At 34.8% G+C, this 14,804-nt stretch overlaps 1 protein-coding gene and 1 long non-coding RNA gene across 3 annotated transcripts; one reads left to right on the forward strand and one right to left on the reverse strand.

Annotated features, from left to right (window-relative positions):
* Positions 1-545: 545 nt before the first annotated feature.
* Positions 546-963, reverse strand: LOC116002761. The gene is made up of 2 exons (XR_004094543.1): positions 898-963; positions 546-799 (listed from the first exon to the last, which is right to left on the reverse strand). It is a non-coding gene; the product is annotated as an uncharacterized LOC116002761 (long non-coding RNA).
* An 8,875-nt stretch (positions 964-9,838) lies between these two features.
* Positions 9,839-14,023, forward strand: LOC116003034 ((-)-germacrene D synthase-like). Of its 2 annotated transcripts, none has more exons than XM_031243218.1 (7): positions 9,839-10,008; positions 10,767-11,046; positions 11,137-11,509; positions 12,536-12,754; positions 12,919-13,057; positions 13,188-13,439; positions 13,575-14,023. In XM_031243218.1, exons 1-7 carry the CDS (start codon positions 9,874-9,876, stop codon positions 13,863-13,865), a joined length of 1,689 nt encoding a protein of 562 aa, XP_031099078.1. In that variant the 5' UTR covers positions 9,839-9,873; the 3' UTR covers positions 13,866-14,023. The 2 variants fall into 2 exon arrangements, with proteins under 2 accessions (XP_031099078.1, XP_031099079.1); XM_031243219.1 differs by having other exon boundaries at positions 13,188-13,364.
* Positions 14,024-14,804: the final 781 nt, after the last annotated feature.

Here is a 14,804-nt window from a genome sequence, read left to right on the forward strand (position 1 = left end):
AAATCTTTCAATCCTCCAACCTTATAATTGTATTCTCCAACCTTATAATTGTATTAAGGTCTGATCTTACTCAAAAAAGAATAGCACAAATCTTAATTGTATTAAGGTTGTGCCGATAGAGTTTCAGTCTGATCTTACTCAAAAAAGAATAGCACAAATCTATCAATCCTCCAACCTTATAATTGTATTAAGGTTGTGCCAATTGAATGGCCAAAAAGAAGCTCCTCTTTGCAATATTCATCCATTACTTGCGGTCAATGTTGTTTATGTAGGAATCTTCTTGTTGTTTATGTAGGAATCTTAGAATATAGCCCCCGCGATTGTGTAACTAATCGGGATTTGATTCAGATCTTGATAGAGTTTCAGTCTGATCTTACTCAAAAAAGAATAACACAATCTATCAATCCTCCAACCTTATAATTGTATTAATCAAGTATAAATTATTACCTTATAATTGTATTAATCAAGTATAAATTATTTAACATCATAATAGAAGAGATTTAATGGGGGAGCAAAATCTAAAAGAAAGAGTACTTTGCAGTACAAATTGTAGTACTAAACTTGAATGCAATTTCTATAAAGGCATATTATGAGTTGTTGAGGTTTGATGGAACAAGATATTCGTTGAAAATGAAACACAGAATAGAATGAAGAACTTTTCCCATATAATGTGAGTCAATCTGCTAAAGTTGATAAGAATGGCACAGAACAGCTTCCAAATTCTTCAACATTAACTCTCAATTTGAATTGTGTTGGCAAGTCCCCGTCTAATTCTTGTGTTTCTTAGCCTGCTTCTTTGCTGCTCAAAAGTCAAGCAAATGTGTAAAATTGTTATTGTCAGGAAAATTAGCGTAGAAAAAGAAAACAAAACCGAAGAAAAGAGACAATGTTAGTTACCTTCCCTCCGTTTAGCCTCAGATTTAGCAAAAAAGTCTCTCCATTCATCAGTTAGAACGAAAATTGTGTCGGCAAATGGAGTTAGGCAACATCCATGCAGCAGCCAAATTAGGAAGTTGCCAACTTTGAACAAGAATGTTAGGTAGCCAAACTTTGTTGAACAAAATATTTATTGTTTGGTCCTTACATTTTAGGCTAATTACAAAATGACCCCAAATCCTCAACTATAAATAGGGAGGTCATTTGTTATTCTAGTCATCCCAAATCATTCTATTCTTCCCTCATATACTAGAGATATTAGAGAGTTTGTTGAGTGTATTTCTCCTTCCTAGCAAGAGAGAATTATCCTTGTTTTCTCCTTGTTAGTTAGAGAGTGGTTGTAACTCCTATTTTCTCATAGTGAAATTCTTCTACCCTTGCCCGTGGTTTTTACCCTAATTTGTTTAGGGGTTTTCCACGTAAAATCTGTGCCTCATTTATTTTTCTTTCTCAAATTATTGTTGCAATCAGATCTATCCCACTTCCGCGGGCGCAACAATTGGTATCAGAGCCTTCTGATATATTGTTCAGAATTTGTTTCAAGAACAATATGGCAGCGAAATTTGAGATTGAAAAATTCAATGGGAAAAATTTCTCATTGTGGAAATTGAAGGTGAAGGCTATCCTGAGGAAAGACAACTGTCTAGCAGCTATCAGTGAAAGGCCGGTGGATTTTACTGATGACAAAAAATGGAGCGAGATGAACGAGGATGCTATGGCGGATCTATATCTATCAATAGCAGATGGAGTATTGTCAAGCATCGAGGAGAAGAAGACGGCCAAGGAGATTTGGGATCACCTCAACCGGTTGTACGAGGCCAAGTCACTGCACAACAAAATTTTCCTTAAGAGGAAATTATACACTCTCCGTATGTCAGAATCTACTTCGGTGACGGAACACTTAAATACGTTGAATACTCTGTTTTCTCAGCTTACGTCTCTAAGCTGTAAAATAGAGCCACAGGAGCGTGCGGAACTTCTACTTCAGAGTCTACCTGATTCGTATGATCAACTCATCATCAACTTAACAAACAACATCCTTACGGACTATCTAGTCTTCGACGATGTTGCAGCTGCGGTTCTTGAAGAAGAAAGTCGGCGCAAGAACAAGGAGGACAGACAAGTCAATCTGCAACAGGCAGAGGCGTTAACGGTGATGAGAGGAAGGTCAACAGAACGTGGCCAAAGCAGTGGTCGTGGTAGATCAAAATCAAGTAAGAAGAATTTAAAGTGTTACAACTGTGGAAAGAAGGGTCACCTGAAGAAAGATTGTTGGAATTTACCTCAAAATTCCAATCCTCAAGGAAATGTTGCAAGTACCTCAGATGATGGAAGTGCTCTCTGTTGTGAAGCATCAATAGCCAGGGAAGGCAGAAAAAGGTTCGCGGATATATGGCTCATAGACTCGGGAGCCACATATCACATGACCTCAAGGAAAGAATGGTTCCATCATTATGAACCAATCTCAGGAGGATCTGTGTATAGCTGCGACGATCATGCCTTGAAGATTATCGGCATTGGAACCATCAAGCTGAAGATGTACGATGGAACAGTCCAAACTGTTCAGGATGTGCGGCACGTGAAGGGCCTGAAGAAAAATCTATTATCCTATGGAATATTGGATAATAGTGCAACCAAGATTGAAACACAGAAAGGAGTCATGAAGATTTTCCAAGGAGCGCTTGTGGTGATGAAAGGGGANCGAGGAACCAGAACCAGAACGCTCTGGAGCTCCAACAACTCGTCAATCAGACCGTGAGAGAAGACGTCCCACTTGGCACTCAGATTATGTTATGGAAGGGAATGTTGCATACTGCCTTCTAACAGAGGATGGCGAGCCATCAACCTTTCATGAGGCGATAAACAGCTCAGATGTTTCTCAATGGACGGCAGCAATGCAGGAAGAAATAGAAGCTCTCCATAAAAATAATACATGGGATCTTGTGCCACTACCACAAGGAAGGAAGCCAATTGGTAACAAATGGGTCTTCAAAATAAAAAGGAATGGTGACGATCAAGTGGAGCGGTATCGTGCAAGACTGGTGGTGAAGGGATATGCTCAGAAAGAAGGTATTGATTTCAATGAAATATTTTCACCTGTGGTTCGACTAACAACAGTTCGTGTAGTTTTGGCGATGTGTGCTACATTCAACTTACATCTAGAGCAGCTAGATGTGAAAACGGCTTTTCTTCATGGAGATCTTGAAGAAGAGATATATATGCTCCAGCCTGAAGGATTTGAAGACAAAGAGAATCAGAACTTGGTTTGCAGGTTGAACAAATCTCTGTACGGTTTAAAGCAGGCGCCAAGGTGTTGGTATAAGAGATTTGATTCCTTCATCATGTGCCTTGGATACAACAGACTGAATGCAGACCCTTGTGCATATTTCAAGAGGTTTGGAAAAGATAACTTTGTTATATTGCTGTTATATGTAGATGACATGTTGGTCGCAGGCCCCAACAAAGATCACATTGATGAATTGAAGGCACAACTGGCTAGGGAATTCGAAATGAAGGACTTGGGACCAGCAAACAAGATTCTAGGGATGCAAATTCACCGAGATAGAGGTAATAGGAAGATTTGGCTTTCTCAAAAGAATTATTTAAAGAAAATCTTGTCACGTTTCAGCATGCAAGATTGTAAGCCAATTTCTACCCCTCTTCCTATTAATCTCAAAGTATCCTCAAGTATGAGTCCTAGCAATGAAGAAGGAAGGATGGAGATGTCTCGAGTACCGTATGCATCAGCAGTGGGGAGTCTAATGTTCGCTATGATATGTACAAGACCAGACATTGCGCAAGCAGTGGGAGTAATTAGTCGGTACATGGCGAATCCAGGCAGAGAGCATTGGAACTGTGTGAAGAGGATCCTAAGTTACATCAAAGGGACCTCAGATGTTGCATTATGTTATGGAGGATCAGACTTTATTATCAACGGGTATGTGGATTCTAACTATGCAGGGGATTTGGATAAAAGTAAATCTACGACAGGGTATGTGTTCAAAGTTGCTGGTGGAGCTGTAAGCTGGGTTTCAAAACTGCAAGCAGTTGTGGCTACGTCAACAACAGAAGCAGAATATGTAGCAGCTACACAAGCCAGTAAAGAAGCAATTTGGTTGAAAATGCTATTGGAGGAGCTCGGGCACAAACAAGAGTTTGTCTCTTTATTTTGTGACAGTCAGAGTGCCTTGCATCTAGCAAGGAATCCTGCATTTCATTCAAGGACGAAACACATACGGGTGCAGTACCATTTCATCCGAGAGAAGGTGGAAGAATGGACAGTAGATTTGCAGAAAATCCATACCACGGACAACGTAGCAGATTTCCTGACAAAGGTAATCAATGTTGATAAGTTTACTTGGTGTCGATCCTCCTATGGCCTGATAGAGACGTAAGCGACATGGAAAGTGTAAGGTAGAAAGAATGGTGTGAAGATATGATTGTTACAATCTAATCTTCAAGTGGGAGATTGTCGACAAATGGAGTTAGGCAACATCCATGCAGCAGCCAAATTAGGAAGTTGCCAACTTTGAACAAGAATGTTAGGTAGCCAAACTTTGTTGAACAAAATATTTATTGTTTGGTCCTTACATTTTAGGCTAATTACAAAATGACCCCAAATCCTCAACTATAAATAGGGAGGTCATTTGTTATTCTAGTCATCCCAAATCATTCTATTCTTCCTTCATATACTAGAGATATTAGAGAGTTTGTTGAGTGTATTTCTCCTTCCTAGCAAGAGAGAATTATCCTTGTTTTCTCCTTGTTAGTTAGAGAGTGGTTGTAACTCCTATTTTCTCATAGTGAAATTCTTCTACCCTTGCCCGTGGTTTTTACCCTAATTTGTTTAGGGGTTTTCCACGTAAAATCTGTGCCTCATTTATTTTTCTTTCTCAAATTATTGTTGCAATCAGATCTATCCCACTTCCGCGGGCGCAACAAATTGGTTCCTCTTCCTCATTTGGTTCTTCCTCCAGATTCTCCTCTTGCATCATCCTATTGATCGACAAACAACACAAAAAGTGTTACTTTAAGCACAAAATTCAGAATGCAATGAAAGTTGGCATGAGGCAGCATTGTCAACAGCAAGTTTAGTCTGAAACTTAAGTACTAACTAATGTTATTTGGACTATAACGTCAAATTTTAATCATGCCAATTTTTATGAAATAGCTCAATGAGTGGCTAGTTGGATTTGGTTGGGCAAATTTTGGGCATGGAGTTCAAATACGGAGTCGCAAATTGGGGAAATTTCTTAAGGTGGACGACAACATTGGTTGATGATAAAGCAAAGGAGAATTTGCTTCTAACGGAATAATGTCACGTGCCATGAAGCTCGTGGCTTTTCTTCAAATAAGGGAATTTGGGAATTAGGTGCACCAACTACACCATGATATGGGAATCAAATGGCAGGTGCTTGTTTAGCAAAGAACATTGTTTTGAAAAATATTATGACTGTTAAAGGTTAAAGTAGAAATGGAGAAGAGTAGGACGAAATTTTAAAAAGAATAAGATTAACATTGAAGTACCTATTTTAAAGTGAAATCCTCAAAATTTTAACATTGAAGATTAACATATTTCACACTATGATAGTCTCACACAATACTTATTTTAAAGTGAAATCCTCAAAATTGTGTGGGATGGTGGGAGTATTAAATGTTTGTAATTTTTATAAATTAAAATTGAAATAATGCAAAAAAAAAAAAAAGATTCAAACATTTTAGTAATTTTAATCTACGTATGAATAAATGGTGAATAAATTGTTGTAACTTTTCTTAAAAGCGGTGGTGCTCTCCCATGCGGTGTGAACTCATTTGGACTATTGGATACGCTTAAATCAAGTATAAAAGAGATAAATGTTGACGGTATATATATGGGCAACCAAAAAATCAAGTATAAAAGAGAAACAGAAAGCGATAGCTTTGTTTTATCTACTTTTCAAGCATACATTTCTCATTTAATCAAGTATAAAAGAGAAACAGAAAGAGATAACTTTGTTTTATCTACCTTTCAAGCATGCATTTCTCATTTAATCAAGTATAAATGAGAAACAAAAGAGATAACTTTGTTTTATCTACTTGATTTTTTGGTTGCCCTACCCAAATATATATGAAGAAGAAGAGGACAAACAAATCACTCTGCGTTTTGAACTACAATTGTAGATGAATACAATAATATTAAATTAAATGTCTCTATTAGTGTAAATTGGTACTTAATAAATAACATATTGGTTTAGTGGATAGCCCTCAACGGCTCAATCCACCAAAAAAAAAAAATGATAAGTAACCATTTAAGATGATAGATTGGTTTTATTAATTAATATAAACTAGTAAATTTTATATTAATTTGGTTTTTAGTTTTTCATTTTATATTTTCTGTGTTTTTTGTGGACTTACAATAGCTAACAAGCTTGATAGATGAATATATTGGGTAATAAAAATAAAATTCATACACCACAATAACCACATACAAACATGTCACCCTTGTTAATATGATACATGTCTTGTTTTGAAATTTCAACAAATCAAACATGGATAAATACTAGGGAATATGCATAAAGATTCATTTTCATTTTTATTTTTAGGATTCATATAGTATTGGATCAATTAACACTAAGGTAATGGTCGCTTTAAACTCGGTAGTGGAATGTGTATATGTATCTCCATCTTTATACAACAAATTTATAACTCTTGCGAGGTTAACAACTCGGATAGATGAGTATAGATATGAAAAAAAAAAAAACAGTTGGCTTAAGACATTCTTGATTAATGTCTTTCTATGCGTTGATGACTTGTTCATGAAACTCCTTAAAGGTGTCTTCTTTAAACCTTGTGAAAGATACTTTCTACGCAGAAAAACTTTTCTCCATTCCAATTTAAGTCAGAACCGATAAAGTTTACATCAGTAGCAATTTATTTAATTTTCTTGAAAAAAAATTGGAATTAAGAAGGGATACAGAAAAGCTCACATAGCACGGAGAGTGTGGTTTTAGGCTGACAGGCCTAAATTCGAAATACTAGAGGTGGCCACGGGCCAGTTCAAGGTCGAATCAGTCCTGAATTAACTCCAAAAAAATGTGATTGAATTTCATTGAGCTAGACCGAGCTTACCCCAATCCTGAACTGACTTATAGAGGTCCAATATAATTTAGGTACTAAAAAAAAAATAGTCAGGAGCCCAAATCAAAACCAGCACAAGCCAAGCCCGGGCACGACGACCCAAGTCTCTAACAGGTCCAAGTTTGGGTCTAGATCCGGACAAAATTTAGCAATACCATAAAGATTAGGGTGAATGAGTAACATGAAAATCTGAAGAAAGAAAATTGAAAAATGAATTAATTTGTTCATTTCACTAAATTTAAAATAATGAAGTTGGGCATTGAGGCTTGCCGGAACCCCAACAGTGCTCTTTCCCCTAGTGGTGGAACCGCCTGAAGTCAAGACTGGTCATCAATAGCCAAAAGAGAAGGAAGTTCTAAAACCGAATTCGTCCGAACCATGTTGGGATTTAAAAAACAAAACAAGCAACGGCTTTCGCGTCAGCCCTTGCTTGTTTCCAGCCGTTGTTTGTTGGTTGGTGCTAATCTAAGGTAGCTGCAGAAGAAAGAAAAGAAGATGGTAAAAGTACATCGGCATCAATGCTGCTGCCCAGCTTCTCCTCGGGTCGAGGCTGCCACTCCGTCCTAAGACGGATCAAAGAAGAGTGGGGAACCTCTCGCTGGTTTTTGGAATTCGACATCAAGAAGTGTTTTCACACCATCGACCGACATCGACTCATCCCAATCTTTAAGGTCTGATTATCTTATATACGAAACTAAGAGAAAGGCTGCTTTTAGGTCTTTTCACGACTCTGCTGCTATTGACTCATCCGCTGGGATTGGAATGCTTGACTTGCTTTCAAAGTTGAAATAAGTTTGTTTGCTGCCAAAGATCCTAAAAACTACAAGGTCGTCAGCTATACAGACCCAGTATGGTTTCGGAGGTACACTAGAAGGCAAGTAGCAAGAGCCCCGAGAAAGCGAGAATTTCCGAGGACTCAGGGTCACTAAGAAAATTATTATTATTATTATTATTATTATTATTATTATTATTATTATTATTATTATTATTATTATGAAACTGACCTCACAATTTTTTTTTCTCTTAATTCCCAACCATTGATCAACTCATATGAATTATGAGATTTTGATTTTTATTTTTTATATCTTAAGCATAGTTTTCATTTGAGCCTATATATAATTGATTAGAAAGATAATAAAAATAAATAATTATTTAATAGTATTGATAGCTTCATAGACATGTCCTCAAGGGCTGGTCCCCCACCCCCAAAGTTAACGTATTACACATTTTTTCTTTTTTCTTAACAACTAGCGACTCGAACTCCCATATTGTACCTATAAGAGATATGGTATTTGTATACCACACATTAAACATGTTCACTAATTTACTGCATGTGTAACTTGTGGTCTAGTGGCACTCGGTGTCCCGATTTACACTCCTACATGCATGATGGAAGTGAGTTCGAGCCTCAGTAGAGGCAACTGTTGACTCTTTGTGCTTCATACATACTACATTGTAAGTAGAACTCAAAGAAAAAAATCAAAGGACTATTCATTTCATGTCCTTTAAAATTTGTTACCTAGAAAAAAGTAGTTATGAGAAATCATTGTAAGTAGAACTCAAAGAGTTATTGAGAAATAGAGTGCTTTTGGCTGCTTGGACTAGTGTATGTGGTCCTATTGATTTGGTATTGTGTACTGCTGTGGTCCTACTGCTATAGGATGCACATACTACATTGTAACATAGTCAATAGTGCTAAAAAAAAAATCAAAGGACTATTCATTTCATGTCCTTTAAAATTTGTTACTTAGGACTATTATTCATTTCATGTCCTTTAAAATTTGTTACCTAGAAAACTCCTATTGATCCTATTGATTTGGTATATGTGTACTGTAGGATGCGATTTAGCCGCCCTTATCTTAGTGAAGATAAATATAAAATAAAAGAAAAATCTTGTGCAAGCAAAATTAAGGAGAATAATTGAGGTGAAGTTAAAATTAGAGTTTTAATTCTATTTTTTATCCTAAATTTTAGGTGGTAGTTCTAATCGAGAATACATATAGATATCGTTTTTTTTTTAGGTGAATTATTTATTCATCGTAATTCAGTAATTTGTATAGTAATTTGTTATATATGAAAATAAGCATAAAAAATTTACAAAATTTATATATTTACTCTTTTATACTTGTAAATATTTATTAGAGTTAATACCAGCCAAGGTCCCTCGAGTTTGATAGTTTTGTCATCTATAGTCCTAAACTTTCAATTTGGATTCCGTAGTCCTCCGAGTTTCAATTTGTTACCATCCATGGTCCTAGTTACCACCAATGGTCCTTTACCTTTCGAAATTTAACCAACCCTGGTCCTCTTGGAAGGACCATGGCTGGTTAAAATTTAATATTTAAAGGACCATGGTGGTTAACTAGGACCATGGATGGTAACAAAATGAAACTCGGAGGACTACGGAATACAAATTGAAAGTTTAGGACTATAGATGGCAAAAACTATCAAACTCGAGTGACCTTGGCTGATATTAACTCATATTTATTATTGAATATGTAATAAAGTATGCTTATACTATTTCATAATCTCTTGTGAAATTAATATGAGATCGTTAAGACTAGGTATTTATTATTTTCTCCCTCCACACACAGGCGCACACATATATAATTGTACGTACGATTAGTATATCCAAATTTGAATCCATTACCTTCATCTCTATCATACCGAACTAAAATAAAATAAGGGGGAAATTTAGCTTTGCACACTCGAAATTGCACTATAAATTGAGAGGCGCACCTCCAAAGAAAAACATGCAAACCCTAGTAGTACCTGTCTTAAATTGTTTGTTTCCTTTTGTCCCCTTCGAATTAACCGAAAATGGCTGCCATTAATCAACCATTATCTGTTCTTACATCAAACCGCCCTCAGTTGCATGAAGTTACTCGTCGTTCTGCCAATTTTCATCCAAGCGTTTGGGGTGACCATTTCCTAGCTTACGCTTCTCATGAAAAGGTAACCAATTAAAAAAAATACTTCATTGAATAACTATTAGTTTTTAGGGTATATATACTAAGACTAGTGTATATATATATATATATATATATATATACACACACACACACACATACATACAAGAGTGCAAGTAATTAATATCTTTTAAAACCTTCTCGGTCAAGTCCGTTACACAAAATTTTTCAAGTGCGGTGTGTGCTTTGCAGGGTATTACTTTGAAGTGCGATTTATTTTATGCATGTCTTTACGTAGTGACCGTAGATTTCCTTCGTCACAAATATATATATATATAGACATACACAAGAACGTAGGCAATATCTTTCTACATTGAAATAATTATCTAGCACTACTTCATAAGCCAAAAATATATATGCAGCCTATCAAGTAAAGTATAATCCTTTTCTCTTGTTATACGTGTCCCATGGCCTTTAGTATTCATTTCGCCAAGTATATGTTTAAAGTATTTATAATATGTTATGTTATTATTTTATTTCTGCATATTGTCTATTACAATTTTACTATAAATGAAGTATTATATAATAATATTTTAATTTTACTATAAATAAAGTACTATATTTATATAAAATATTATATATATAAGGCTTAAAGTATTAATTATATTATATTTACAATTTTGTTATGACTCGTTTTTATTAGATTTGACCCATCATACCAATTGCGATTCATGAGACATCTTACATTACCCACAATATAATAATTTGATAAATAAAAAAGAGGTGTGCTCATTGTTTATACAGAAAGCAGAAGCACAAGAATGGCAAGAGCATCAACAACTGAAGGAAAAGGTGAAGAACATGCTTGTGGAAGCTCCATGCATTTCTTCCCAAAAATTGGAATTGATCAATAACATCCAACGCTTAGGAGTGAGCTATCAATTTGAAAAGGAGATTGAAGCAACATTGCAACTCATATTCAATACCCACTATGAATTCAATGCCCAAAAAGACGAGAACGAACTTTATGTTGTCTCTCTGCACTTTCGACTACTTAGACAACATGGCTATTATGTACCTTGCAGTAAGCGTATAATACAAAAGTATAGTATGTGCTCAATTAATGCTCTGTTTGAGGAGCAATTAAATAGTGGTGGAATCATGAATTTTGCAGGTGTGTTTGAGAAGTTCACTGAATGTGATGGCAAATTTAAGGAATCATTGACCAACAATGTGGAAGCAATCTTAATTTTATACGAGGCGTCACATCTTAGGGTGAATGGGGAGAAGATTTTGGATGAATCACTCATATTTACTACTTCTCACCTAAAATCCATGTTACCAAATCTGACTGATCCTCTTAGATCTCAAGTCAATGAAGCATTAAAGAGACCAATTTACAAAAGATTAACGAGGATAGAAGCAAGAAGATACATATCAATTTATGAAGCTATTGAAACTCATGATATTGTATTGTTGAAATTTGCAAAACTGGACTTCAACATGCTGCAGAAAGAACATCAGCAGGAGCTAGGCAATCTTACAAGGTACACACACACACACACACACACACACATATATATATATATATATATATATATATATATATACCTTGCATAAACTAACTAATAGTTTTTATAAGAGTTAATACCACAAATAGTCCTCTGACTATTGGGCTAGTACTCCTTTTAGTCCTCGACTTTTAATTCGACCACAAATGGTCCTCTGACTTTTATTTTTGACCACAAATAGTCCTTTATTAAAATTTCTGTTAAGTAGGTGTTAAATTTAAGGGTATTATCGTCAAATTGATATATAATGGTGTTAAAATAAAAATGTTTAGAATTTATCACCAACAAGCATAATTGAAACAATTAACAAATATAAATACTCCTAAATAAAAAGACAATACACCTTATTCTCGTAATTATGCATACAAAATGAAGATTTAATATTAGAGCTATCTGTTTTTAATTTAACCAACAGATTAAAATTAAAGAAATTTTTTTCAACATCATTGCTCCCATCATTTTCATGGTTGTTCATACATGGCCGATTAATAGTTTTCACACTTCATTAATCGATCAAACATTTTGTTTGGGACACAACTGAAGGCTGCCACCTTTGAATTAATTAATATAATTAATTAAGTACAAATTACGAACATTAATCATGAATTTTTATTTAATTTATTCATTTATGTGATTTGTCACGTCCATTTTTTGAAAAAAGAATTGTCACGTCCATTTTGTTTTTATATATATATATATTTTTTGAAGTAATTTTGTTTTTATATTTATTAACTTAATGTTTATTAATGTTTGAAATTAATTATGTTGTCATATAATTCTCAAAAAGAAGTAATCATAATAATATTAATCAATTTGACGATATTACCCCTAGATTTAACACATATTTAACAGAAATTTTAACAAAGGACTATTTGTGGTTAAAAATGAAAGTCAGAGGACCATTTGTGGTCGAATTGAAAGTCGGGGACTAAAAGGAGTACTAGCTCAATAGTCAGAGGACCATTTGTGGTATTAACTCTTTTTATAATCAATGTAACATAGGTGGTGGAAGACATTAGATGTCCCCAAAAATCTACCTTTTGCTAGGGATAGATTGGTGGAGTGCTACTTTTGGATGTTAGGAGTGTACTTTGAACCACAGTACGCTCTTGCCAGGAGGTTTCTTCTTAAGGTTATAGCAATGACTTCACTTATTGATGATATTTATGATGTGTATGGAACCCTTGACGAGCTCCACATATTCACAGATGCAATCCAGAGGTTCAANGGACCACGGGGATCAATTTGAAATTAGTTTAAGACTAAACGTGGCAAAACTAAACCACTATACTCGGAGGACCTCGGATGGTATTAACTCATTAAGAATTTCATTCACCTTTGTTTTTTCTTCTAAATAATAGTGTTAATACACTTTTGCCATGCAGATGGGATGCAGCTCTTGTAAATGAATTACCTGAATATATGAGAGTTTGTTACGCTACTCTTCTTAATGTTTATGCTGAAATGGAGAAACAGTTAGTTATCAAAGGTGAATCATACCGTATCAACTATGTCAAAAATGAGGTAGCTAGATAAGGGTTCAACATAATCAATAGAAACTATGTCAAAGCTTATTATGTTAAATTTTACAAATATTTAAGGTTATATGTGATAATAATAACTTTTGGAACTCTCATTGTTCCTATGCATTTAGATGAAAAAGTTAGTGGAAGCATATTATGAAGAAGCAAAGTGGTTTCATAATCGACGTACTCCAGAGTTTAAGGAGTACATGAAGGTTACCCTTGTAACGTGTGGTTATATGATGCTATCAACAACTTCTATAGTAGGCATGCAAGGAGATTTTGTAACTAAAAAGGCCTTTGATTGGGTGAGTAAGGAGCCATTAATTGTTCAAGCAGCATCGATTATTAATAGATTAATTGATGATATGGTTGGACATGAGGTATATTTAAAGTTTATTTGTGTATTAGAGCATTCATTCTCTCTCTCTATATATATGTGTGTGGGGGCGCATTTTTCTAAAAATGCAATAATCATATATATATATATATATATATTGCAATACTTGATTGTATAGTTTGAGCAACAAAGAGGATACCCAGATACAGCGGTGGAAATCTACATGAAACAATATGGGAAGTCAAAAGAAGAGACATATAACGAGTTTCAAACGCGAGTGAGCAATGCATGGAATGACATTAATCAAGAATGTCTTAACCCAACTGCTTTTCCTATGCCTATACTCATCCGAGTTGTCAACCTCGCAAGAGTTATGGATCTATTGTATAAAGATGAAGATACATATACACATTCCGCAACCGAAACTAAAGACATCATTACCTCTGTGTTAATTGATCCGATCATATGATCGGATCCTAAGATAAACCTACTATATCTTCAACATATGTAATGTTGTTGCCCTATTTTCCCTATAACTATCGTCCATGTTTGATTTGTTAGAATTTCAAAATAAGACCTGTATCCTATTGACAAGGGTGTTTGTATGTGGTTACTGTGTTGTTTGAATTTTCATTTTATTACGCAATATATTCATCTATCAAGCTTGTTAGCTATTGTAAGTCCATAAAAACACAAAACATAGAAAATGAAAAACTAAAAACCAAATTAATATGAAATTTACTGATTTATATGAATAAAATCAATAATCTATCATCTTAAATGTTATTAGGAATGATAACGGGTATGTAAGATACCTACCCTTTTAGCCAGTTTCGAACCAAAACTTAATTATATTTAGAACAACTCAAACTTTAATGAATATTATATATACATGTTATAAACATGTTTAATACAATCATCTATGGGGATTTCACAATTATTCGAATCCGTGACAAGCATTATTCGGGTCTTTCTCTCCAGAAGGCACAGGAGCTGGCCCACGGGGAATCGTCACTTGTGGGAATTGAACCCGAGAATTCACTTGCCACTTGAGCTACCCCATTGGGTTGACTTGTTGCCCTTTATATAAATGTAATTCATGCAATCAAAATTACTATAACTTGAAACTTTTAAACTTAACTTTAAATTATCAAAAATTATAACTTTGAATAGTCTCACACCATGTTACGTTGTGGATTTCATCTTATCGTCAAGTCCGTCCAAGAACTTCTATCATATCGTTGTACGTTGGCATGATACATTTTACATTAAGTATTCATGCTTCTGCTTAAAATTAAAGCATGTGTAGCATTAATGTAATTCAATTCATTTGACAAATGTTGTGACTTTTGAAACCATTTTGTACAATTGCTTAGAAACTTTTCACCATGACTAAATTGATGTTTAT

This window comes from Ipomoea triloba, chromosome 13, assembly GCF_003576645.1.
Source record: "Ipomoea triloba cultivar NCNSP0323 chromosome 13, ASM357664v1".
Lineage (NCBI taxonomy): Eukaryota > Viridiplantae > Streptophyta > Magnoliopsida > Solanales > Convolvulaceae > Ipomoea > Ipomoea triloba.

What these genes read in the sequence shown, in the direction of transcription:
- LOC116003034 (XM_031243218.1), top strand. Translation starts at nt 9,874, where the DNA reads ATGGCTGCCATTAATCAACCATTATCTGTTCTTACATCAAACCGCCCT. An exon ending in TGGCTATTATGTACCTTGCA is followed by an intron (nt 11,047 to 11,136) that starts GTAAGCGTATAA and finishes TGAATTTTGCAG; the next exon opens with GTGTGTTTGAGAAGTTCACT. An exon ending in GAGCTAGGCAATCTTACAAG is followed by an intron (nt 11,510 to 12,535) that starts GTACACACACAC and finishes AATGTAACATAG; the next exon opens with GTGGTGGAAGACATTAGATG.